The 26742-nt window shown below is 53.2% G+C and overlaps 3 protein-coding genes across 13 annotated transcripts in view; 1 reads left to right on the forward strand and 2 right to left on the reverse strand.

Moving 5' to 3' along the window:
• Positions 1–286: 286 nt before the first annotated feature.
• NDUFA13 (NADH:ubiquinone oxidoreductase subunit A13) lies at positions 287–15101 on the reverse strand. 2 transcript variants are annotated; one of them, XM_033200401.1, is made up of 5 exons: positions 14537–15101; positions 2226–2304; positions 1126–1197; positions 717–786; positions 287–478 (listed from the first exon to the last, which is right to left on the reverse strand). In XM_033200401.1, exons 1-5 carry the CDS (start codon positions 14685–14687, stop codon positions 359–361), a joined length of 492 nt encoding a protein of 163 aa, XP_033056292.1. In that variant the 5' UTR covers positions 14688–15101; the 3' UTR covers positions 287–358. The 2 variants fall into 2 exon arrangements, with proteins under 2 accessions (XP_033056292.1, XP_033056293.1); XM_033200402.1 differs by lacking the exon at positions 1126–1197 and having other exon boundaries at positions 14537–14724.
• Positions 15102–15185: 84 nt separating this feature from the next.
• TSSK6 (testis specific serine kinase 6) lies at positions 15186–16643 on the forward strand. Its single transcript, XM_033200398.1, has one exon. It carries the CDS (start codon positions 15438–15440, stop codon positions 16257–16259), a length of 822 nt encoding a protein of 273 aa, XP_033056289.1. The 5' UTR covers positions 15186–15437; the 3' UTR covers positions 16260–16643.
• A 5354-nt stretch (positions 16644–21997) lies between these two features.
• GATAD2A (GATA zinc finger domain containing 2A) overlaps positions 21998–26742 on the reverse strand; it is a 129856-nt gene continuing 125111 nt past the window's right edge. For 8 of the 10 annotated variants that reach the window (XM_033200366.1, XM_033200363.1, XM_033200362.1 and 5 more), the window contains one exon: positions 21998–25597. In XM_033200366.1, the coding sequence (XP_033056257.1) occupies positions 25467–25597 (131 nt within the window). In that variant the 3' untranslated portion in view covers positions 21998–25466. The remainder of the gene's footprint in view (positions 25598–26742) is intronic. The other 2 variants (XM_033200359.1, XM_033200369.1) reach the window with 1 other exon arrangement.

Consider the following 26742-nt stretch of genomic DNA (forward strand, 5'->3'; position numbering starts at 1 on the left):
CCCCATTCCCCAGACCTCCGTGGAGAAGGTCTGACCCACAGCTGACCCAGGGGCCCCCAGCCTGGAGGGGTGAGCGGGCTGCTGACAGGCAGGTTTTCAACAGGGAGGCAGGAGAGTCCAGGTATATCAGAGGCAGAGAGAAGGCTGGCGGTGGATCCAGGGGCAGCCCCTAGGTGTGTTATGAGGTCACTCTGTATCACATCTGCTTCGTCCCCATGCTACATGTGATCCGGTGGTGCCTAGCTGGGCCCTCTCCTCTCCCCCAGTCCCCAGGAAAACAAGCAGGCCAGGTCTGCAGAGCATTTATTTCATCCCAGTGGGGAGGGGCAGGGATCCAGGTGGCTGGAGGGCACAGGGCCTATGCATACCACATGAAGCTGTGGCTGGCATGGAGAGCCTCCTCCATGGTGCGCAGCCCATACAGCTCCCCGATCAAGGGGGGCACCCAGCGGGTTGTGTTGAACACAGACTCTCCCACCTGTGGGGACAGTGGGGTATGGGTAGAGGCACAGCCACCCACATACAGCCTGCTGGGACCCATCCCCCAGGACCAGTGGCCCCTATGCATGGCCAGGCGCTATAGCCTTCCTTCCTGGGACCCAGCACCCACCACCCCCTTGGTCCTGGGGTTTCTACAGAAAGCTGTGAGAGCTCCCCAACCCCAGGCCCTGTCTCTGCCGTGGCTGGCACCCCTGCCCTCCCAGCCGGGGACCCACCTTCCAGTCGGGCACGTCCTTCATGATGACGGCCTCCTCCTCTAGGTTCTCCCGAAGCATCTGCAAGGTCCTGTGGGGATGGGGCCGATGGTGGGGGTGGGGCCTCAGTGCCCTGAGGGGCCCCTGCCAGCACCCCTTCAAGCCACCCTCCAACCCTGTCTCCCTTTCCCCCGGCAAACTCCTAGCTTTTCTCCTGCCCCAGCCCCAGTGCTGCCTCCTCCTCCAGGAAGCCTTCCGGTTGACCCCCTTGGGTCTTCACTAAGTCTCCACGCCTCTCTGAGGATGCAGCTGACGGTACATGGCAATGGCCCCCACGGGCATTCTGGCCACCTTCGGGGATGCAGGTCAGGCCCTGCAGCCTGAGGCCTTCAGGCCAGTGACCTCCCGACCTTGGCCCCAGTAGTGCTACCTCCGGTCAGTTTCTGCCTGGAACAGTGGCATCAGCGCGATGCGGGCCTCGAAGTCCTCGATCTGTAGGCGCCTGTGAAAGCCCGAAACCCACACTCAGGTCAGACCAGGCTGGGTCAGAGGAGCATAGGCAGCACCAGCCTCAGGGGTCAGAGTGCTGCTGGGGGAAGAGGCAGGGAATGGGGAGCTGGGGGAATAGCTGGGGGCGGGGCGGGGCAGGGGGCAGGCAGCGAGCAGGGTGAGGGTCATGGGCAGAGCCCACCAGGAGCCTGAGAGGAGGGCACGTGCAGGTAGCTGCACGAGTGACTGCCCACAAGACTGCTGGCTTTCTACTTTCTTTTCAATTAAAAACTTTTTTTTTATCCTAAAAATAACTCTGCCTGATGATCGCGATGAAGGGGGGGTGACTTCATCACGGGGCTCTGGGCCTCACAAAACCACGTACCCTTCATCTCAAAATAATCACAGTGTGTGAGGTTGGGGCAGGCGGGACCACAATCCTTTCTTCTCCCTGCTTTCTGGCAGCTTCCAAGTTCCCTGCAATGACCCCCATCTTCCAGCCCTGCCTGGCCTGTGTCGGGTGGAGGGGGGTATGGGGAAGCAGCGCCCAGCCTGTGACACAGGGAGGGGGGGCGCCCGGCCCTAGTTCATCTGGCCCTGTGTGGTCACTGCCTGGTGTGGTCTAGTTTGAGCCTGGTCACCTCTGACAAAATTCTGCTTAGAAGGCCCAAGGCAGGCCCCCCACTCATACCCTGTCCTAACCTGGATCCATGGGTCCCAGCCCTCCTCACTAGACATATTTTTTTGCATAGGGCGGGCGGACAGGGTTTCGCTCTGTTCCCCAGGCTGGTCTTGAACTCTTGGGCTCGAGCAATGCTCCAACCTTGGTCTCCCAAAGTGCTGGGATTACAGGCATGGAGACATCTCGAGGACAGAGCCTAGAAATGGAAGTGCTGGATCTGCACTTTTTGGGGCCTGGGATTGCACAGCCAAGTTCAAGGGGCCAGTTCATCCCTCGCCAGCACAGGCAACAGTGGAATGCTACAGGATCCTGACAACTGGCCAGGAGGACTTTCAGACAATGCCCACCGGGGGCCTTACCTGCGCTCACGGTTCCACTTCATCATGCTCCACTGCCCGTACAGCAGGGTTCCAATGCCTAAGGCCAGCAAGCTGTAGCCTGTGGAGAGAGGCGCTGCTCAGCGGGCCAGCCCCCACACAGACACCCTCCTCCACAGCTCCCAGCGGACCAGCCCCCACACAGACACCCTCCTCCACAGCTCCCAGCGGGCCAGCCCCCACACAGACACCCTCCTCCACAGCTCCCAGCGGGCCAGCCCCCACACAGACACCCTCCTCCACAGCTCCCAGCGGGCCAGCCCCCACACAGACACCCTCCTCCACAGCTCCCAGCGGCTGTTGTGGCTGTTCCAGGCGCTGTCCACTCTGTAGTCAGGGGACACCGGCAGCTTTTTTTCTCAGGAGTGAGGCTGCCTGGACTGTGACACCTCTGCCCCCGTGCCAGGGGTTTTCTGAAAGGTACACGCTGGGCATCGACCTCAGGAGGCCTGAGGGTCTAGATGGTGGTTGCTGGGGGGCCCCGGCTCCATCATCTTCTAGAAGGCTGTTTGGACCCTGGGCAGCAGGCTGGCCCCCAAATAGGAGGGTGGCTCTGACAGTGTCCATGGTGGCTCCCGGCCACCTGGGCCACAGTTCTGCGTGCTGCCCTGCGGGGGCTGCCCACAGCTGCCAGGGACAGGCAGTGCCCTGTGGGGGCTGCCCAGCCACCCCCTGGGCCCTAGGGGTGGCCATTGCTACCTCTTGGCTCTGCAGGGTCAAGCCCCCTGCCCTGCACCCCAGGGAGGACAGAGGCCATCATGAATATTTACTGAGCACCAGTGGGGCCTTGCTCTAATCCTGACTGACAGGCTGGGGGCCCACTGGGGTCTTCAGGGAGGCCTGGGTTGCCTGGGGTCTGGCTCCCAGGCTCACCCTGCACCCTCCAGATCCTTCCAGCCCCAGTCTCTTCTCTGGAGAGGCTTCATGCTTGCTGGGACGAATGACAAGCTCAGGCAGGCCGGGCTCCAGTCAACACTCAGGAAATGACCAGCAGGTGGAAGGCAAGGCCATCTCCAGGCCTCCAGGACACTGGGCCCTGCTCTACGCCTGCTGGGGCTACTCTGCGCCTGTCCTGTACTTCTGCTTTCAGCTCTGCTCCAGCATGGAGCTTGTGAGCCACCTCTGCTAGACCCAGAGATAATGAGAAACTGGCCCAAGTTTGCACCTGGTTATTTAACCTGTCAGAAGCCTAAGTCAGGGGTAAGACATTTCCATGCTACAGGTAATGAGGGTGTGTTGGGCTCAGAGGCACGTCTCTGGAGAGGCCCGGGGTGCTCAGGGCCACCTCCCAGCTCTCAGTCTCCTGTCCAGCACCTGGGAGGTTTTATCAGCTGCCTTATTCTGTTTTTTTGTTTTGGTTTTTAGTTTTGAAACAAAGTCTCACTCTGTTACCCAGGCTGGAGCCCAGGGGCGCGATCATGGCTCAATGCAGTCTCCAACTCCTGGACTCAAGTGAGTTGGAGTACCCTCCCAAGTAACTGGGACCCCAGGTGTGTGCCACCATGTTCAGCTAACTAATTTTTGTAGAGATGAGGTCTCGCTATGTCACCTAAGCTGGCAATATCTTGTTCTTTTCTTTTTTTAAAATATATTTATTTTTGAGACGGAGTCTCACTCTGTCACCCAGGCTGGAGTGCAGTGGCATGATCTTGGCTCACTGCAACCTCTGCCTCTTGGGTTCAAGCGATTCTTCCGCCTCAGCCTCCTGAATAGCTGGGACTACAGGCGCCCACCGCTACGCCTGGCTAATTTTTGTATTTTTAGTAGAGACGGGGTTTCACCGTATTGGCCAGGCTGGTCTCGAACTCCTGACCTCTTGTGATCCATCTGCCTTGGCCTCCCAAAGTGCTGTGATTACAGGCGTGAGTACTGTACCGGCATATCTTATTCTTTTCTTTTCTTTTTTTTTTTTTTTTTTTTGAGATGGAGTCTGGCTCTGTGGCCCAGGCTGGAGTGCCGTGGCGCGATCTCGGCTCACTGCAACCTCCGCCTCCCGGGTTCACGTCATTCTCCTGCCTCAGCCTCCCGAGTAGCTGGGACTACAGGCGCCCATCACCTTGCCCGGCTAATTTTTTGTATATTTAGTAGAGAAGGGATTTCACCGTGTTAGCTAGGATGGTCTCGATCTCCTGACCTCATGATCCACCCGCCTCAGCCTCCCAAAGTGCTGGGATTACAGGCGTGAGCCGCCGCGCCCGGCCATCTTGTTCTTTTCAACGGCTACAGAGAACCCAGGCGACAGACCTGGGCTGCCCTAAGCCTTCTGGTGCAGAAAATGGACCCTTGGGGAAAACCTGCACCCTCACACCTGCGCACTCAAATGCAGGTCCATCTGTAAGATAAATTCCAAAAAAGAAATAAATTCCAAAACTTATGCCGCAGCTGTGTGTACAAGACAGTGTGGCACTGGCATAGCACAGAGATGTATGAGATGACAGAAACAATGCAGGACCTCTTGTATTTGCATGCAGCCTGTGCAGGGCTCTTCCTCCTCACTGACCACAGAGGGGCCAAGGCCCCAGGCCTCAGAGTCTATGTCTCAGGAACTGCTAGTCTGGTGGGGAACACGGTGAAGGGCACGCACAAAAGGGTGTGCAGACCATTCTTTTTCTTTTTGGTTTTGGAGACCGGGCCTCTCTCTGTTGTCCAGGCTGGAGTGCAGTGGTGGGATCAAATTTTTTCACCTGGGTGCAGCAGCTCATGCTTGTAATCCCAGCATTTTGGGAGGCTGAGGCGAGAGGATTGCTTGACTAGAGTTTGCAACTAGCCTGTGAAACATAGTGAAACATTTATAAAATATATACTTTATTTTATTTTTTGAGACAAAGTCTCGCTCTGTAGCCCAGGCTAGAGTGCAGTGGTGCGATCTCAGCTCTCTGCAACCTCCGCCTCCCAGGTTCAAGTGATTCTCCTGCCTCAGTCTCCTGAATAGCTGGAATTACAGATGCGCACCACCGTGCCCAGCTAAATTTTTTTTTTTTTTTTTTTTTTTTGAGACGGAGTCTTGCTCTTTCGCCCAGGCTGGAGTGCAGTGGCCGGATCTCAGCTCACTGCAAGCTCCGCCTCCCGGGTTTATGCCATTCTCCTGCCTCAGCCTCCGGAGTAGCTGGGACTACAGGTGCCCGCCACCTCGCCTGGCTAGTTTTTTGTATTTTTAGTAGAGACGGGGTTTCACCGTGTCAGCCAGGATGGTCTCGATCTCCTGACCTCGTGATCCGCCCGTCTCGGCCTCCCAAAGTGCTGGGATTACAGGCTTGAGCCACTGCGCCCGGCATAAAATTTTTATATTTTTTGGTAAAGACGGGGTTTTACCATGTTGGCCAGGCTGGTCTTAAACTCCTGACCTCATGTAATCCACCTGCCTTGGCCTCCCAAAGTGCTAGGATTACAGGTTTGAGCCACCATGCCTGGCCCAAAATACATATTTTTAAATTAGCTAGATGTGGTGGCACATATCTGTGGTCCCACCTACTTCAGTAGCTGAGGCGGGAGTATCACTTAAGCCCAAGAAGTCAAGGCTGCAGTAGGCTGAGATGGCACCACTGTACTCCAGCCTAGGTGACAGAGAAAACTCTGTCTCAAAAAACAAAAAAACAAAAAAGGAAAAACATATATTTTTTCATAGAAACAGGGTCTTGCTATGTTGCCCAGGCTGGTCTTGAACTCTTGGCCTCAAGCAATCCTCCCACCTCAGCCTCCCAGAGTGTTGGGACTACCAGTATGAGCCACTGCACCCGGCCTTGGCCATTCTTAGAGAAGACCAAAATAAATAAAAACACATCCTGTGTTCAAGAATTGGAGCACTTAGCACTGTGCAGATGGCAATGCTGTCCAAACTGATACAGATTCGAAATGCAATCCCCATCAGAATGCCAACCATTTCTTTTCCTATTGCAGAAACTGACAAGCAGGTTGGGAAATTCATATGGAAATGCAAGGGACCAGAATAGCCAAAACAATTTTGAAAAAGAACAAAGTTGGAAGACTCACACTATACTATCTCAAAACTTATCCCACAGCTGTGTGTACAAGACAGTGTGGCACTGGCATAGGACAGAGATGTTCATCAATGGAACAGAACTGAGAGTCCAGAAATAAACCCTCACATTTATGGTCAATTGATTTTGGACAAAGGTGCCAAGATAATTCAATGGGGGAGAAAACAGTCTTTTCAACAAATGGGATAACCAGACGGCCACATGCTAAAGAATGAGGATGCACTCCTTCCTTATCCCATCCACAAAAATTAACTCAAAAGGATCAAAGACCTAAGCGTAAGAGCTAAAACTATATACTCTTAGAAGAAAATGTAAAAGTCAGTCTCTGTGACCTCAAACTAGGTTTCTTAGACATGACACCAGAAGCACAAGTGACAAAAGGAAAAATACATAAATTGGACTTCATTGAAATTATTATTATACATATATTTTTGAGACCGAGTCTCACTCTGTTGCCCAGGCTGGAGTGCACTGGCGTGATCTCAGCTCCCTGCAACCTCCGCCTCCTGGGTTCAAGTGATTGTTCTGCCTCAGCATCCCAAGTAGCTGGGACTACAGGCGCGAGCCACCACCCCCGGCTAATTTTTGTATTTTTAGTAGAGACGGGGTTTTGCCACATTGGCCAGGCTGGTCTCAAACTCCTGACCTCAAGTGATCTGTCTGCCTCAGCCTCCCAAAGTGCTGGGATTACCGGCGTGAGCCACCGTGCCCGGCCCAGACTTCAATGAAATTAAAAACTTTTATGCTGTAAATGCAACTGTCAATTAGCTGAAAAGACAACATATATACACACACTCTTACAACTCAATAACTCCATAATTTAAAAAACCCTACTAAGCCAGGCATTAGCCAGGCACGGTGGCAGGTGCCTGTAGAAAAAAAAAACAAGGTCGGGCGTGGTGGCTCAAGCCTGTAATCCCAGCACTTTGGGAGGCCGAGACGGGCGGATCACGAGGTCAGGAGATCGAGACCATCCTGGCTAACACGGTGAAACCCCGTCTCTACTAAAAAATACAAAAAACTAGCTGGGCGAGGTGGCGGGCGCCTGTAGTCCCAGCTACGGGAGGCTGAGGCAGGAGAATGGCATAAACCCGGGAGGCGGAGCTTGCAGTGAGCTGAGATCCGGCCACTGCACTCCAGCCCGGGTGACAGAGCGAGACTCCGTCTCAAAAAAAAAAAAAAAGAAAACAAAAACAAAAACAAAACAAAACCCTATTAAAAATATATAAAGGATTTGAATAGACATTTCTCCAAGACAGACATACAAATGGCCAATAAACACATGCAAAGGTGGTGGTTCACTCCTAGAATCTCAGCACTTTGGGAGGCTGAGGCGGGAGGACGGCTTGAGCCCGGAGTTCAACACCAGCCTGGGCAACATTGAGACTCCATCTCTTGAAAAAAATAATAAAAAATAAATATAATGAAACACATGATAAGATGTTCGACATCATCAGCCAGCAGTGAAATGCAAATCAATGATCAATGCCCAGAAAACTGAGCAAAAAAACCCCAAAAAGAATTTCTAAAAAACTCCACCATAATGAAATACCATTTCACATGCACTAGGACAGTGGCTATGATCAAAAAAATGGAAAATAATCAGTGTTGTTGAGATGTGGAGAAATTGGGACTCTCATACATTGCAGGTGGAAACACAAAATGGTGTAGTCAATTTGGAAAACAATTTGGCAGTTCCTCAAAATGTTAAACACGAAGTTACCATAAGATCCAGCGGTTTGTCTCTTTAGGGAAAGTTCACATGGGAGAAATGAAAATCTATATCCATACAAACACCTGTACAGCGTAAATCCTCATGGCAGTAGTACTCACATTATTCATAGCAGCTGAAGAGTAGGCAGATGACCCAAGTGCCCATCAAAAAACGAATGAAAACACAACACTTGGTACATCCACACAAGGGATATTAATTAGCCAGAGACAAAAGGCCACAGAGTCTATGACTCCATTGATATGAAATGCCCAGAACAGGCAAATCCAGAGAGAAAGGAAGCAGATTAGTGTTTGCCAGGGGTGGGATGACTGCTAATAGGGAAGACGGAGTTTCTTTTGGGTGATGAAAGTGGTCTAAATTCTGATCATGGCAATGGCCACACAACTCTGTGAATATACTAAAAAATCATTATACTGGGCACACCTTATTATTATTATTATTATTATTTTTATTAAGATGAAGTCTCGCTCTGTTGCCCAGGCTGGAGTGCAGAGGCAAGATCTTGGCTCACTGCAACCTCCGCCTCCCAGGTTCAAGCAATTTTCCTGCCTCAGCCTCCCAAATAGCTGGGATTACAGGTGTGCACCACCATGCCCGACTAACTTTTGTATTTTTAGTAGAGACAGGGTTTTGCCATGTTGGCCAGGTTGGTCTCCAACTCCTGAGCTCAGGTCCTCAAAGGGCTGAGATTACAGGCGTGAGCCACCATTCCCAGCCATTACATTGGACAGACTTTAAATGGGCGAGTTGTATGGTATGGTATGGGAACCTCAATAAATATATTAAAGACACAAGATGAAAAGGAAAGGGCTGCCTGCTAGGCTCAGGAGAGAGTGGGGACAGGAGAACTGGGTGTGGGAGATTGTGGAGGAGGTGGGATGGAGACATTTCAGGAGCGACATGGATTAAAAGGGGCCTGACCCAGCCGGGCGTGGTGGCTCACACCTGTAATCCCAGCACTTTGGGAGGCTGAGGCAGGTGGATCACGAGGTCAGGAAATTGAGACCATCCTGGCTAACACAGTGAAACCCCGTCTCTACTAAAAAATACAAAAAACTAGCCGGGCGTGGTGGCGGGCGCCTGTAGTCCCAGCTACTCGGGAGGCTGAGGCAGGAGAATGGCGTGAACCCAGGAGGTGGAGCTTGCAGTGAGCCGAGATCGCACCACTGCACTCCAGCCTGGGTGACAGAGAGAGACTCCGTCTCAAAAATAATAATAATAAATAACAAAAAGCTGCCTGAGCCAGCCCATCACGTCCTGGGATGCTGGCAGTGAGTGAATGGCTGACCCAGGCAGACAGAGGGGAGTGGGTGCCAGGCTTGGGGTCACCAGGCCTTGGACAGGAGCAGAGAAGGTAGGTCCGGTGGGAGGGCCACTGTGGACCATGGCTCAGGAGAGGCAGGGGAGGAGCACAGAGGAGGGAGATAAGGAGGGGCCTGTGTACTAGCTCTTTTTCTGCAGAGCAGACTTCTTCTCAGAGAGGTCCTCCTGGCACATCCTGGCTTAAGTGGGCCCAGGTTATCCCAGGCCTCACCAACAACTAGAAATCCTGGCATGATGTGTTGCATCTCTTCAGCTCAGCTGTGAGGGCTTGGGGACAGGGCCCGGCACCATGTGCTCACTCAACAATAAAAGCAGGGCCATAAACAAAGAGCACACCAGCACAGGGGTATCCTTCTCACTCCTCTGCCGAGAAAGGCTGGGATGGGGGTGTATGTGCTGTAACAAAAGTCCACACCATTAGGAGACACAGGCCGGGCGCGGTGGCTCAAGCCTGTAATCCCAGCACTTTGGGAGGCCGAGACGGGCGGATCACGAGGTCAGGAGATCGATACCATCCTGGCTAATACGGTGAAACCCCGTCTCTACTTAAAAAAATACAAAAAACTAGCCGGGCGTGGTGGCGGGCGCCTGTAGTCCCAGCTACTCGGAGGCTGAGGCAGGAGAATGGCGTGAACCCAGGAGGTGGAGCTTGCAGTGAGCTGAGATCCGGCCACTGCACTCCAGCCTGGGTGGCAGAGCAAGACTCCATCTCAAAAAAAAAAAAAAAAAAAAAAAAAAAAAAAAGGAGACACAACCCCAGGGAGTGGTATTTACGGCACTGTCTGGCACAGGGGGGCCACTGCTCTGTGGTGAACTGGGAGAGGACCAAGGTATTTATACAAAAATGAGATGCTGGAAGTGGGGAGCTCAGGGAGCCTCCAGGGCTGGGGTCTTTCTGTGGCCTGGTCTGGCTGCAGGTCACACAGGTGCACATTTGGAAAGAAATCTTGTGCTGCACACCTGAAGGGGTGGGGTAGCCCGGGTTACACCTGAGAAGAAGGAGACTCAGCCAGGCACAATGGCTCATGCCTGTAATACCAGCAGTTTGGGGGGCTGAGGCAGGGGCAGCACCTGAGGTCAAGAGTTCGAGACCAGCCTGGCCTACATGGCGAAACCCTGTCTCTACTAAAAAATACAAAAAAAAAAAAAAAAAAAAAATTAGGCCAGGCCCAGTGGCTCACACCTGTAATCTCAGCACTTCGGGAGACCAAGGCAGGCACATCACCCGAGATCTGGAGTTCGAGGCCAGCCTAACCAACATGGAGAAACCCCACCTCTACTAAAAACACAAAAATTTAGCTGGGCATGGTGGCACATGCCTGTAATCCCAGTTACTCGGGAGGCTGAGACAGAAGAATTGCTTAAACCTGGAAGGGGGAGGTTGTGGTAAGCCGAGATTGCACAACTGCACTCTAGCCTGGGCAATAAGAGTCAAACTCCATCTCAAAAAAAAAAAAAAAAAAAAGTAGCCAGGTATGGTGGCACACACCTGTAATCCCAGCTACTAGGGAGGCCGAGGGAGGAGAATCGCTTGAACCTGGAAGGCAGAGGTTGCAGTGAGCTGAGATCGTGCCACTGCACTCCAGCCTGAGCAACAGAGCAAGACTTGGTCTAAAAAAAAACACACAAAACAAACAAACAAACAAACAAAAACACCAGGCATGGTGGGTCATGCCTGCAAAATGAGCACTTTGGGAGGCCAAGGTGGGTGGATCACCTGAGGTCAGGAGTTCGAGACCAGCCTGACCAATATGATGAAACCCCGTCTCTACTAAAAATACAAAAATTAGTCAGGTGTGGTAGTGTCCAACTGTAGTCCCAGCTACTCAGGAGTCTGAGAAAGGAGAATTGCTTGAACCCAGGAGGTGGAGGTTGCAGTGAGCCAAGATCGGGCCACTGCACTCTAGCCTGGGTGACAGAATGAGACTGTCTCAAAAAATAAAAATAAAAAAAGAAGAGAAAAGAAAAAAGAAAAATGAGGAAACCCAGAATGCATTATATTCCTCCAATGCGTTCTGGGACAGGACTAATAGGCCAGATCTAGCCTGAAGCCTATTTTTGTTTTAATTTTTGGTAGAGGTGGGGGTCTCACTATGTTGCCCAGGCTGGTCGCAAACTCCTGGGCTCAAGTAATCCTCTGGCCTCAACCTCCCGAAGAGTGGGGATTATAGGCATAAGACACCTGGCTCAGAGGCAGTCTGTTTTTGTATAGCCTCCAGGCTAAGAACACTTTCCATTTGTAAACGGTTGTCTCAGTAACTGAAACTTTCTGGCCAGCCAAACCCAAAATACTTGTCATCTGTCCCTTTTTTTTTTTTTTTTTTTTTTTTTTGAGACGGAGTCTCGCTCTGCCGCCCAGGCTGGAGTGCAGTGGCCGGATCTCAGCTCACTGCAAGCTCCGCCTCCTGGGTTTACGCCATTCTCCTGCCTCAGCCTCCCAAGCAGCTGGGACTACAGGCGCCCGCCACGTCGCCCGGCTAGTTTTTTGTATTTTTTAGTAGAGACGGGGTTTCATCATGTTAGCCAGGATGGTCTCGATCTCCTGACCTCGTGATCCGCCCGTCTCGGCCTCCCAAAGTGCTGGGATTACAGGCTTGAGCCACCGCGCCCGGCCGTCATCTGTCCCTTTTATAGAAGAAGTCTGCCGGCCGGGCGCTGTGGCTCACGCCTGTAATCCCAACACTTTGGGAGACCAAGGCGGGTGGATCACGAGGTCAGGAGATCGAGACCATCCTGGCTAACATGGTGAAACCCTGTCTCTACTAAAAATGCAAAAAATTAGCCGGGCGTGGAGGCAGGCGCTTACAGTCCCAGCTACTTGGGAGGCTGGGGCAGGAGAATGGCGTGAACCTGGAAGGCGGAGCTTGCAGTGAGCCGAGATTGTGCCACTGCACTCCAGCCTGGGTGACAGAGCAAGACTCCGTCTCAAAAAAGAAAAGAAAAAAGAAAAAGAAAAAGTCTGCCAATCTCAGTTCTTGGATACAAGAAAAACAAGAGGAGGCTGGCCACGGTGGCTCATGCCAGTAATTCCAGCACTTTGGGAGGCTGAGGCTGGAAGATCACTTGAGCCCAGGAGTTTGAGACCAGCCTGGTCAACATAGCTGCACCCTTGTCTCTACAAAAAGCAGAAATAAAAAATTTAAAACCGCCAGGAGCCGTGGCTCACGCCTGTAATCCCAGCACTTTGGGAGGCCAAGGAGGGCGGATCCTGGCTCACACGATGAAACCCCATCTCTACTAAAAATACAAAAAATTAGCCGGGTGTGGTGGTGGGTGCCTGTAGTCCCAGTTACTTGGGTGGCTGAGGCATGAACCCAGGAGGCGGAGCTTCCAGTGAACCGAGATCACGCCACTGCACTCCAGCCTGGGCGACAGACCGAGACTCCATCTTATAAAAAAAACAAAAGCAAAAACAAAACAAAAAACCAAGAAGCGTCTAGGGAGGGCTTTTCACCTCACATTGACTTTTCTACTATCTGAATTATTACATTTTTAATTACTATGTTCATTTTTTGTATGTGTTAAAATTGAGGCATAATGTGCATAACATGTAATTTAAATGTAAAGTTTAATTTGTTAAGAGACATGCATTCTGCTGAGCCCGGTGGCTCATGCCTATAGTCCCATAACTTTGGAAAGCTGAGGTGGTTGGATCACTTGAGCCCAGGAGTTAAAGACCAGCCTGGGCAAGATGGCAAGACCCCATCTCTACAGAAAATACAGAAAGCTGGGCGCAGGCTTATAATCCCAGCTGCTTGGGAGGCTTAGGTGGGAGGATGGCTTGAGCCCAGGAGGCAGAGGTTGCCAAGAAATCACTCTAGCCTGGGCAACAGAACCATACCCTGTCTTAAAAAAAAAAAAAAGGAAATGTATGTATTCACCCTTAAATTACGTTTAAAAGTTTGTATTTACGGGAGGCTGAGGCAGGAGAATGGCGTAAACCCGGGAGGCGGAGCTTGCAGTGAGCTGAGATCCGGCCATTGTACTCCAGCCCGGGCGACAGAGCGAGACTCCGTCTCAAAAAAAAAAAAAAAAGTTTGTATTTGTCCGTTAACCCTGGGGACTGAGTATGGGCGCCTTTTTAAGTCTTTTTCATTTTTCTGTGTTGAGCCCCATAACAAAATTTAACATGTTACTTAAAACATTTGAAAACTTTACGACGGGCATGGTGGCTCACGCCTGTAATCCTAGCACTTTGGGAGGCCGAGGTGGGCCGATCATCTGAGGTTGGGAGTTCGAGACCACCCTGACCAACGTGGAGAAACCCCGTCTCTACTAAAAATACAAAATTAGCCAGGCGTGTTGGCACATGCCTGTAATCCCAGCTACTCGGGAGGCTGAGGCAAGAGAATCGCTTGAACCCAGGAGGCGGAGGTTGCGGTGAGCCGAGATGGCGCCACTGCACTCCAGCCTGGGCAACAAGACCAAAAGTCCGTCTCAAAAAAAAATACATGGGTCAGGCGCGGTGGCTCAAGCCTGTAATCCCAGCACTTTGGGAGGCCGAGACGGGCGGATCACGAGGTCAGGAGATCGAGACCATCCTGGCTAATACGGTGAAACCCTGTCTCTACTTAAAAATACAAAAAACTAGCCAGGCGACGAGGCGGGCGCCTGTAGTCCCAGCTACTCGGGAGGCTGAGGCAGGAGAATGGCGTAAACCCGGGAGGCGGAGCTTGTAGTGAGCTGAGATTCGGCCACTGCACTCCAGCCTGGGTGGCAGAGCAAGACTCCGTCTCAAAAATAATAATAATAATAATAATAATAATAATAATGAAAATAATTTGAAAACTTTAAGAATACGGATTCCTGGGACACCATGGAGGCGGGGGCTGCCTGCAGGGAACCACTTTATAGAACATCTTGTAAATTCCCTCCAAGTTCCAGGTTGCGGCCTCAGCCTTGCCTTGGGGAGCCGTGGCCTCTTTTGGGCCTCAGTTTCCCCATCTGAGAAATCCAAGGGTGGCTGAGGGCCACAGCGCAGACTATGCCTCAGTTTAACCCACTGTAAAATGTAAATAATTAGAGGGACCGATTTCCTGGGCTGTTACGAGAAGGAAGCGGAGCTGGGAAAGCGCTCAACAAACTGCAGCACTTGGCGTTATTACAGAAGCTATGGTGGATTCCCGAGCTCAGCCTCCGGTCACATAGCCAGGGAAACAGGCCCGCTTGTGTCCCCGGAACCTCACCCCCGACCCCCGAGTGCCCACTCTGAGACCCCGGCGCAGAGTGATACTGACCCGACAGTCCTCGACGCGGCAAGTTTCGTTTGTAGTCGATGGGCCCATAGCCCCCCGGCGGGGGCATGTCCTGCCTCACCTTCGACACCTCCATGCTCGCAGTATTCCACACTTCCGGTCCCGGGCGGAAGTGACATACTGCCACCGCCATGATGAGTGTGGCGGAAGCACTCGAGACGGCCTGCCGCAGCCCTGGGAAGCCTAGGACACTAGTGTAACTACCCGACCGCGCAGGAAAGCTCCGGGACCCTGGGTCGGAATACGCTGCCGGGCTGCAGCTGAGGAGTCTTTATTCCCTCTTTCTCCCAGACAGGGTGTGAATTGCCTTGGTTCTTGCATTAAAGGCCCTCGCGTTCACCTTGCCTCTGGGGTGCTGCGCAGGCCAGTCAGAAACTCCGAGCGCCCGAGGGAGCCAGGTGCCCCAGTTAAGGCCCCTTTTCCCTTTTTCGCCCCGTCTAGGGACTCTACGGGAAGCCCAGGGCTCCACGTAGTCACAGGCTGGGTACATGATGTTGGGGAGCAGCTGCTGCTCGAATTCGGACTCACCCCAATCCCCGGAACGGATGCTGCTCCCTGGTGGTGGTGGGTATCCCTTGCTAGTGGCCTCTCTTCAGAAACTGACCATTCAAGGTGATTATGAGTCACAAAGCAGGGAGGCTAGGGTGGCCCCGGGGCGGGGTCCTAGACCCCCACCCTAAGGCGGAGTGACGCCCGCGGTCACTTCACAAGGCAAAAATTGTTACGGGGCAGTAAAAGGCACAACAGCGGCCAATGCCTGGCAGTGGGCACATGGGGGTGCGGGGGTGTAGGTGCCAAGCGCCATGGCTTAGACCCGAGATTGGAGTCCGGCCGCCCCCCAACAGCAGCCGCCTCCTGCTCCCCGTGCGCCCCAGGCGCCACCATGTCGGGAGACAAACTTCTGAGCGAACTCGGTTATAAGCTGGGCCGCACAATTGGAGAGGGCAGCTACTCCAAGGTGAAGGTGGCCACATCCAAGAAGTACAAGGGTACCGTGGCCATCAAGGTGGTGGACCGGCGGCGAGCGCCCCCGGACTTCGTCAACAAGTTCCTGCCGCGAGAGCTGTCCATCCTGCGGGGCGTGCGACACCCGCACATCGTGCACGTCTTCGAGTTCATCGAAGTGTGCAACGGGAAACTGTACATCGTGATGGAAGCGGCCGCCACCGACCTGCTGCAAGCCGTACAGCGCAACGGGCGCATCCCCGGAGTGCAGGCGCGCGACCTCTTCGCGCAGATCGCCGGCGCCGTGCGCTACCTGCACGATCACCACCTGGTGCACCGCGACCTCAAGTGCGAAAACGTGCTGCTGAGCCCCGACGAGCGCCGCGTCAAGCTCACCGACTTCGGGTTCGGCCGCCAGGCCCATGGCTACCCAGATCTGAGCACCACCTACTGCGGCTCAGCCGCCTACGCGTCACCCGAGGTGCTCCTGGGCATCCCCTACGACCCCAAGAAGTATGATGTGTGGAGCATGGGCGTCGTGCTCTACGTCATGGTCACCGGGTGCATGCCCTTCGACGACTCGGACATTGCCGGCCTGCCCCGGCGCCAGAAGCGCGGCGTGCTCTACCCCGAAGGCCTCGAGCTCTCCGAGCGCTGCAAGGCCCTGATCGCCGAGCTGCTGCAGTTCAGCCCGTCCGCCAGGCCCTCGGCGGGCCAGGTAGCGCGCAACTGCTGGCTGCGCACTGGGGACTCTGGCTAGAACCCGGGGTTCCAGCCATTCCTGCAGCCAAGGGCACTGGGCCAGCGCGGCGCACGAGCAAGAGGCGAGCTTCGCGGAAACATGTGAAGCTGCCTCGTGCTACTGCGCATGCGCTTTCGCCCTGCCGCTTCCCACCGGGAAGTCCGCGGTTGCCCCGGTTGCCCCTGTTCGGAATCCACGTCGTCCGCGAGTCCGAGAGCTGGAGGCGCATGCGCATCCGTGATTTCCCAGCCCGGGCCTCGAGAGGGGCGAGACCAGAGGGGACGGAAGCATTGCGCCTGCGCGGAACAAGCTCAACCTCTCTCTGCGCGGAGGGCGTACCTTCCCAACCAACCATGGGTGCCAGGTTCCCGGTTGGAACCTGCAATAAACTCGCTGTTCCTCGCACCTGGCTCTAACGGTGGCCCCATTTGCGGACCAGTGGAGAAGGGATCGCTCCGTCCGGGGAAGGCGGGCGCGGTACCCTATTTTAGTCAGGCATGTTGAGGTTATTGCTCCAAGACCAAAAAGGGAGTCGGGAGGATTCGGACCCGGACCTTTTGGGCTCCCCGGTATGGGCCAGCTCGAAGGAGCTGTGTTGTTTCTGGGTCGTGATGGTGCTGTGATGATGGGTGGGGAAGCAAGTGGACCCCAGCGCCTCCCCGTCCACATATTTTGAGGATGGAACAGCCAGGGGCGGGGTGAGGGTCGCCTGTCTCCACGTAAAGTAGGAGTTTATAGATAAGGAAACTGAGGCCCACATGGATGTCACTTGCCAAAAGACACAGCCAAGGGCCGGGCACGGTGGCTCACGCCTGTAACCCCAACACTTTGCGAGTCCGAGGCGGGCAGATCACTTGAGTTCAGGAGTTCAGCCTGGGCATCACAGCTGATACCTCATCTCTTGTTTTTTTTATTTTTTTATTTTATTTTATTTATTTATTTATTTTGAGACACTCTCGCTCTGTCGCCCAGGCTGGAGTACAGTGGCACAATCTTGGCTCACTGCAACCTCTTCCTCCCGGGTTCAAGCGATTCTCTTGCCTTAGCCTCCCAAGTAGCTGGGACTACAGGCACGTGCCCAAACACCCGGCTGATCTTTGTATTTTTAGTAGAGATGGGGTTTCACCATCTTGGCCAGACTGGTCTTGAACTCCTGACCTCCTGATCCACCCGCCTCGGCCTCTCAAAGTATTGGGATTACAGGCGTGAGCCACTGTGCCCCACACCCTGTCTCTAAAGAAAAAGAAAAAGTCCGGGCGTGGTGGCTAACGCTTGTAATCCAAGGCGGGTAGATCACCTGAGGGCAGGAGTTCCAGACCAGCCTGGCCAACATAGAGAAACCTCGTCTCTCCTAGAAATACAAAAAAAAAAAAAAAAATAGCTGGGCACGGGGCAGGCGCCTGTAATCTCAGCTACTCAGAGGCTAAGGCAGAAGAATCGCTTGAACCGGGGAGGTGGAGGTTGCAGTGAGCCGAGATCGCGCCACTGCACTCCACCCTGGGCAACAAGAGCGAAACTCCGTCTCAAGAAACAAACAAAAAAGACACAGCTGTGATTTGTTTTTTTAAACAGGGTCTCTCTTTGTTGCCCAGGCTGGAGTGGCACGATCTTGGCTCACTGCAGCCTCTACCCGGTTCAAACAATTCTCGTGCCTCTGCCTCCTGAGTAGCTGAGACTACAGGCGCACGCCACCACGCCTGGCTAGTTTTTTGTATTTTTAGTAGAGACAGGGTTTCACCATGTTGGCTAGGCTAGTCTCAAACTCCTGACCTCAAGCGATCCACCTGCCTCGACCTCCCCAAAGTGCTGGAATTACAGGCATGAGCCAGTGCACCCGGCTCACGGCTGTGATTTGAACCCAGATCTAGCAATAGTGAGGTTGCAGGGGTGGGGGGAGATCTCCCCTGCTGTGGGTCCTTTTCCTCTCGGGAAGAGGGGGTGAGGGGAGTCAGTCGGGGCAGGGCTGGGCATGATTCAGCTGGACCCACTAGCTCATTCCCTCCTCTGTTCATTCATGTAGTCATGCATTTCTTGAGCACCTACTGTCTGCCAGGCCCCAGAGCTCATGGCGAAGACTTGGGCCCATCCTTGTCGGAAACGAGACAATTGAAAAGTCAAGTAAAATAAAAGAATGACATGGAAATAAAATACTTGTAAGTTGTGCTAAATGCCAGGAAGAGCTGGGAGGTGTTCAAGGAGGGACTCTGGGTGGGGTGTGGTGGCTCACTCCTGTAATTCCAGAACTTTGGGAAGCTGAGGTGGGTGAATCGCTTGAGCCCAGGAGTTAAAGACCAATCTGGGTGACACAGCAAGATGGCCATCTGCACAAAAAATTTAAAAATTAGCCGGGCGTGGTGGCGCGTCTCAGCTACTTGGGAGGGTGAGGTGGGAGGATCGCTTGGGCCTGGGAGTTCAAGGCTGCAGTGAGCTATGATCATGCCTGGACCACAGAGTGAGACCCTGTCTCAGAAAAAAAAAAAAAAGTACAGGGACTCCGAAGCTAAGGGAAACAGTCCAGGTGTTCCCCAGGAAGAGGAGAGCTAGTGTGTTTGAGTAAGGCCAGTAAGCTTATTTGCCTGGAATGGGGAGGGAGAGAGGGAGAGGAGATGGAGAAGTAAGGAGGAAATTGAGAGAGGACCCCACAGAGCCTGGGAGTGGCTCCCATTTAGGGTATATGGGGAAATGTATTAGGTCTATTAGGAAATCCTAATCCTGCCTACCTGCATATGAACCCCACATAGCTCCTCCTCTGGTGGGTCTCCCCATGCCCAGCCCCTGCTCACTCAGTGTCAATGGCTTTCTGGTGCCCTGGGGATGCAGTGCCAGCTCTATCTTCATCCCTCCAAATAGGGTATGGCCCTGTCCCCTTCAGTTTTGCAGATGAGGAAACCGAGGCTAAAAGAGGGGCAGTGCCTAGCCTCGTTTTGGCTGGACCACATCAGACTGGAGGTAGAAAACCTGGCTCCTGGGGCCGGGCATGGTGGCTCACACCTGTAATCCCAGCACTTTGGGAGGCGAATCACTTGAGGTCAGGAGTTCGAGTCCAGCCAGGCTAACATAGTAAAACCCCATCTCTACTAAAAATACAAAATTTAGCAGGGCATGGGTGGCTTGTACCTGTAGTCCTAGCTACTCGGGAGGCTGAGCAGGAGAATCACTTGAACCTGGGAAGTGGAGGTTGCAGTGAGCCAAGATCCCACCAATGCACTCCAGCCTGGGCAACAGAGCAAGACTCTGCCTCAAAAACAAAAAGAAAGAAAGAAAACCTAGCCCCCAGCCCCTCTGGTTTAGTCGAAGGGTGCCGCTCCTAATTGGGGCCATGCCTCAGACTCCCCACCTGGAAAATGGGGGCAAAACCCCATCCTTGGGGTAGTGGGCATGGTTTGGGAGTGGGCATGCCTGGAGGACTGAGCCCAGGGCCTTCCCTAGGCTCCCACTGCATTTAGCTAAAACCCACACCCTTGCCCCTGTCTTCCCACCCAGTCCCACCACACTGCCTTTTTTGTTCTTGATCTGCCATGCTGGCTCCTATCTCTGAGGCTTTGTAGACTCCTGGCACTCTTCTCCTCTTCAAGACTTGCCTAAAATGTCACCCCATGCCCTCCTCTCAAGGTGCTACGATATGTTTCTGTCTGGATAGTTCCTGCCACATCTCCAGGGCCCAGGGCATAGTGCATGCCCTCTACCAATGAATCTGTGGGAGCAGGGGCCAGGGTCTCTGCCTGCCATGTGGCCATAGACCCAAGGCTCAATTCAGAGAGGACGAGATGTTGGGGATGAGGCATCAGGGATGAGGGGAGTGTCCCATTTTCTCAGCTGGAGAAGCTATTTGAGACCATGACCCAGGACTGCTCCTTGGATCTGCCCCACCTGCACTGAGGAGCTTGTGCCCAATCCAGGGAAGCAGAGCCTCACGAGGGACCAAGAGCCAAGCCCAGGAGACAGCACCCCATAGGAATGTTTCTCAGGCCAAGTGAGAAATGCCTGTAGCAAGCCTGTGGCTCCAGCTACACAGTAGGCTGAGGTGGGAGGATAGCCTGAGCCCCAGTTTGAGGCTGCAGTGAGCTATGATTGTGCTTTGCACTCTAGCCTGGGCAACAGAGTGAGAGCCTATCTCAAAAATAAAAAATAATTTTTATAAGCCAGGTGCAGTGGCTCACGCCTGTAATGCCAGCACTTTGGGAGGCCAAGGCTGGTGGATCACTTCAGGAGTTTGAGACCAGCCTGGCCAACATGGTGAAACCCCATCTCCACTAAAAATACAAAAATTAGCTGGGCATGGTGGTGGCTGCACCTGTAATCCCAGCTACTCAGGAGACTGAGGCAGGAGAATCGCTAGAACCTGGGAGGCGGAGGTTGCAATGAGTCAAGATCGTGCTACTGTACTCCAGTCTGGGGGACAGAACAAACCTGTCTCAAAAAAATTTATCATGGTCAGCACTGGTGTCTGGGACACCAGTCTAGACATGTTACAGGTGGAGTGGGACAGGCTGGGGTTCAGTTTCTACCATGTCCTCTACCAGCTCTGTGCCCATAAGACCAGGCACTTGGGAGCTGTGGGGAAGGTATCAGCTCCCAGGCCAGAGGCATGGATGCTTCAAAGACAAGAAACGGGGCCAGGTGTGGTGACGCACACCTGTAATCCCAGCACTTTGGGAGGCCAAGGTGAGAGGACTGCTTGAGTCCAGGTCTTCGAGACCAGCCATGGGCAACATGGCAAAATTGTGTCTTTACAAAAAATACGAAAATAGGCTGGGCGCGGTGGCTCAAGCCTGTAATCCCAGCACTTTGGGAGGCCGAGACGGGTGGATCGCAAGGTCAGGAGATCGAGAACATCCTGGCTAACACGGTGAAACCCCGTCTCTACTAAAAAATACAAAAAAATTGGCCGGGCGAGGTGGCGGGCACCTGTAGTCCCAGCTACTCGGGAGGCTGAGGCAGGAGAATGGCGTGAACCCGGGAGGCGGAGCTTGCGGTGAGCTGAGATCCGGCCACTGCACTCCAGCCTGGGCGACAGAGCGAGACTCCGTCTCAAAAAAAAAAAAAAAAAAAAAAGAAAAGAAAATTAGCTGGGTGTGGTGGTGCATGCCCATAGTCCCAGCTACTGAGGAGGCTGAGATGTGAGGATCACCTGAGCCTAGGAAGGTTGAGGCTGCAGTGAGCTGAGATCAAACCACTGCACTGCAGCCTGGGCAACAGTGAGACCCTGCTGATGAGGCAAAGACGAGCAAACCCCGCTGAGATTTTTTTTTTGAGACGGAGTCATGGTCTGTTACCCAGGCTATACTGCAGTGGTGCAATCTTGGCTCACTGCAACCTTTGCTTCCTGGGTTCATGTGATTCTCCTGCGTCAGCCTCCCAAGTAGCTGGGATTACAGGCACCCACCACCACATCCAGCCAATTTCTGTATTTTTAGCAGAGATGGGGTTTCACCATGTTGGCCAGGCTGGTATCGAACTCCTGACCTCAGGTGATCCACCCACCTCAGCCTCCCAAAGCGCTGGGATTACAGATGTAAGCCACCACACCCAGTCCCCACTGACTCTCATTCCTCTCTCCCAGCCCATGGGGTAAGTTGGCCACAAAGCTCCAGAGGAGAGGGGCTGTGGGGACTCCATCAGGCCCCAGCAGCAGGTGCACCCCGCCCTTTGCTTCTCTTATTAACAAAGGGTCATCCTCCATCTCCCTCTAACCTGCCTTGGAAGCTAGGACGAAACAATACAGAGAAGCCAGGGCAGAAGGGACAAAAGAAAAGTTCAGTTGACACATCATCCATTTATTATCCTTCAGAGTCTAAAACTTCCTCGTGATACAATGTATAGCCACCCATTCCAGCCTGCTTACTGGAACTTCTATTCCCATCTGGTGGCAAACATTTATTTTTACATTTGTTTTACTATCAAAGATTTAGAGTCACAATAAATACAAGTGACAGCCTCCACCCCCGAAGAGCCCCCCCAATACCCTGCACTAGTGTAACCGTCTATTACACTTTAAGGATTATAAAATTGTTTGCTGTCCTTTTTTAAAAGCTCAGTCCAAGTTCTTTAGGTTAACATCATCTGCAGCATAGCTCGGCATCAAAAACCCTATGGCAGAGCAGCAAGGATCATCCCTTCTGTGATGGCGACCCCTGTGATGAGAATATTTGTATAGAGAAGTCTTTCCCCTGCCTCTACATCCAATAGGAGAGTGGCAGCCACGGGGCCCAGTGGGGCTGCCACTGGGTCGCCCCATTCCCTCTGCCCTGAAGTTTTTGCTTCACCAAGGTCCGCGGATACAGGAAAGACCAGGAGCCACTAGCACTGTGGACTGTTCCACCCTGAGAAGGGCTGCTACAGACCTCGTCAGAGATGGTTCTTGATGTCACCGTAGAGTTCCTGGGATGAGGTCAAGACGGCCATAGCTCTGGGAGGCTCCAAGGGCACTTGGCCATTCCAAACCCTACCCCCCATCTCCACTACAACAGGTGAGGTGTGAACTCTGAGATCTCCCCAGCCCTGTCTACAGGGCAGCCGACAGAAGGAAGTTTCCAGGTGCTGTTGGAGGTTCATGTCACAGATAACAGGGGATAGTTACAATCATTTGGGCTGGGGGCTCCCACATTCTGACGGCTTGCAGGAACCTGATCCTGGTAGGGCTCTCAAGAGAGACCAGGACCAGGCACTGGCCGGTTTTGAGGGTGTGCTTTGCTGCGGGTAGAACACCCTGAACATCAATCAATAGCTATCCTGATGAATCCAAATCCCACACCCAGAGAGGTACTTAATAATGCCTTCACCTGGAACATCATAAACGTCATCATACAACAACCCGCTTGGGGCTTATCATAGAGGTTATGCTGCAAGGAACTGAAAGGAAATAATGGGCTAGAGTGCTCGAGACAGCAGAAATGAAGGAAAGATTAAGGCATCTCACACTTTTGCCCCCTGAAACTATAAAAAAAAAATTATATCACAGTATGTACGTTGTCCCTGATGGAATACTCCCTGGGGACCTGGGGCTGACCCTCTCCCTTTCAAGGGGCAGCAGTCCATAAGGACGGGTTGACAGTCATCAGCCCTGGAGGGACAGCCGGGCCAGGCTGGGAGAGGTCAGGAGCTGGAGCTGGGGTTGAGGGCCGGCGGGTGCGGCTCGGATCTGGCCCCCTGGTCAGACCCAGCTGACCCAAGCTGCAGCACGCAGAGGTGACTTTGGCCTGGATGCCTGATCCCCAGCCACTGCATAGAACTGAGGTTGCTTCGCTGGGCAGGGCTTTCAGTGGGAAGAAGCCAGCCTGGGTGCTCCTTCCAGGAGGAGCTGGAAGATCTGGCTCCTGTTGTGGAACAGAGAGGGCTAACAGCTCAGGGTCGTAGGAGACAGGTATTTATTTGCCAGGCACACAGAAAAATGCGAAGAATAGAAATGCTTGCATACTCTTGAATTTTTTTTTTTTTTGGTGTAAAAAACACACCCTCCCCTCCCACCCCAAAAAACATCAAATTCCTTCCTTTTCCCCAAATCCCTGGATCTTGGAATGAAAGCCACCCTTCCCCACCCTGCCCTCACCTTCTTCAGCCCATCCAAATTATGCACAAAAAAACAAAAATCAGTGAGAAATTTGGGGGTTTGCACAACAAAAAATTAGATAATATTTTCCAAAACTAGGTCTTCTATGGTGTATCAAAAAAGTTTCCTACAGACTGAGGATATTCACACGACAGGAGCCTGGGGGTTAAATGAGCCTTTATTAGAACGTTGTAGCAGTTGTGTTTGAAGGCGGCGGCCCTACAAAAAAAAAATTTAAATTAAATTCCCTAACTGCATGGGTAGAAAAACCAGGGCTGGAGCTCAATTGGGACCGGTGGAACCCAGTCCTCACAGAGACACACGCATGTACGTGGGCACAGGATGCCCTCGCACCAGCAAGAAGCCGGCCCAGCGTGAAGGAGACACAGAACGGCTTCTGCCTTTCCTCATGGATCCAGTTTTTAAAGAGTGGGATGGGAAAGAAACAAAAATGAAACTAAAAGCAGACCTGATCCTTTTAAAACATTTTTGTAGACTCTAAAGGGAGTTCCAAAAAAAAAAGTCTGAAAGCAAATCCTGACAGCAACCCCTAGGTTTAAGGACAGGTTCTAAACTAGACCCAAACGGAAATCCTGAAGTCGTGTGTGCGGTGGCTCGCCGCACACCTGGACGGCGCCTTCCGACCTGTACACACCTGTGCACATTCACCTGCTAGGAACAAGGCCAGGGTGGCTTAAGATTGCGTCCATCGAAATGAATAGAAAAAAGGAAAGAATTTAATAAAATAAACCACAACAGAAAAACCCCGCAACAGTCCCCACTCCAGCTTCCTGCTCGGGGCTGCTGCCGACCAGATCCTCTCCTTCTCCCTTCATGGGCAGCTTCTGGCCTTCGTGGGCAGCTTCTGGAATCCCTGCTTCTCTGGCTGGGTCTGTTCTTCAGTTTGTTCTTCTAAGTCTAGGAGGTCCGGGGGCGGGGGTCTCCAGAACCAGCAGCAGTGGAAGCGTTCAGCTGGAGCGAGGGCTGCCTCGGTCATCCTGCATCTGTCCATCAGTTACCGGGGCGGGCCGGCCGTCCCTGCCAGGGGCTGTGGCACCATAAGCCGCCCACCCTCCAGGGCACAGGGCCAGCGGGACGACGCAGCGCACAACAGGGACCCCAGGGTCTGCATGGTTTACTTTTAACTCCATCATCATGAGGTGATTAAAAAAAATCTTTCAACTTACAGATCGCCATGGGAAGGCAGTCAAAGATCGGGAGCCTAAGACGGGGAAAAGCAAAAACAAAACGAAACGCCCCGCTCGGTTCAGAAGCCCCGGGCGCTGGCCTTGCCCATGCGCATCACAGTGTCCAGGGTAAGCCGCCCGTGTGCCGGCAGGGGCCGAACAAGGGGGCCGGGAGCAGAACCAGCCCCCAAGGTCCACTTTTCTGCTGGTGTCGGGCAAACTAAAGGCAAAGAGAGAAAGGAAGAAAGCCCACGGGAAAGGTCCCCCAGCGATGATCCTTGTCCGCCTATGAGGCGGCACCAGCCCCCCAGCCCTGATGAAACTTTGCAGCCAAGAATTGAGGTCTCGCCTCTGCAGCACGGCTGGTGCTTGCTCTTGGGACTGGCACGGTGTCTTCCCGAGCCAGCGGAGGGTGATGCAGTGGGTCCTTCTAGACTGGGGGCCAGGTAGGGGAGGAGGGAGCCCGTCTTCCACGGGGCCTGGCTCGCACTATTTCCACGTGGCTGACTGGGGGATGGAGCGGGGTGGGATCATGTCCAGGAGGTACTCTCGCTGGCGGTCCACGGCCGAGGAGCTCTTGTGCACTGCCAGGCTTGGGCTGACAAACGCAAGGGTCCCGCCTGCAACAGAACAGAGCAACCAGCCAAGAAGGCCCTCGTCAGGAGGACTCCTGGGAGGAACCCAGTCACACCTGCCTAGACCCCAGCCCCAAAACACACTAAGGACCCAGGAGCCCTTGTGAAGCTGCCCACACTAAATCAACGTTTCAAATCCCAGGCCCCAGAGCTGAAGAGTACTTAGGTAGCAACTCAATGGCCCTGACATTTCCAGGTTCTGCCAAGGTAATCCCAAGTGCAGGGCAATCATCAGAGGGTCAGCAGCTACCTGTGTTTACAGAAATGAAGGCACTGACCACAGTGCTGCTTAGAACAGTGGAAAACCATAAACAAATGTGTGCAACAGGACAATAATGCAGGATGGAATACTATGCAGCCATGAAAAACTATCTTAGCCGGGCGTGGAGGCTCAGCCTGGAATCCCAGCACTTTGAGAGGCTGGGGCGAGAAGATCGCTTGAGGCCAGGAGACCAGCCTGGGCAACACAGCGAGGCCCCATCTCTAAAAAGTATCAGCTGGACATGGTAGCACATCCCTACAGTCCCAGCTACTCCAGAGGCTGAGGTGGGAGGATTGCTTGGGTCTAGGAGATCCAGGCTGCAAGTGAGCTATGATCGTGCTACTGCACTCCAGTCTGGGCAACATAGCAAGAAGCTGTCTCCAAAAGAACAAAACAAAAAACAAAAAACAAAACAAAAAAAAGGAAAAAACCTATCTGCTACCCTCAAGTGTTTTTTTTTCTTGGTGGTGGTTGTTTTTAACTTGTAGAGATGAAGACTTGTGGTTTGCATCATCCAGACTGGTCTCAAACTCCAGGCCTCAAGCAATCCTCCTGCCTTGGCCTGTCAAAGCACTGGGATTATAGGCACGAGCCACTGTGCCCAGCTCAAATTTTTTTTTTTTTTTTTTTTTTGAGACAGAGTCTTGCTCTGTCACCCGGGCTGGAGTGCAGTGGCCAGATCTCGACTCACTGCAACCTCCGCCTCCCGGGTTCACTCTATTCTCCTGCTGAGTAGCTGGGACTACAGGCACCTGCCACAATGCCCGGCTAATTTTTTGTGTTTTTGGTAGAGACGGGGTTTCACCATGTTAGCCAGGATGGTCTCGATCTCCTGACCTCGTGATCCGCCCGTCTCGGCCTCCCAAAG

This window comes from Trachypithecus francoisi, unplaced genomic scaffold (genome assembly GCF_009764315.1).
Source record: "Trachypithecus francoisi isolate TF-2019V2 unplaced genomic scaffold, Tfra_2.0 Lachesis_group5, whole genome shotgun sequence".
NCBI lineage: Eukaryota > Metazoa > Chordata > Mammalia > Primates > Cercopithecidae > Trachypithecus > Trachypithecus francoisi.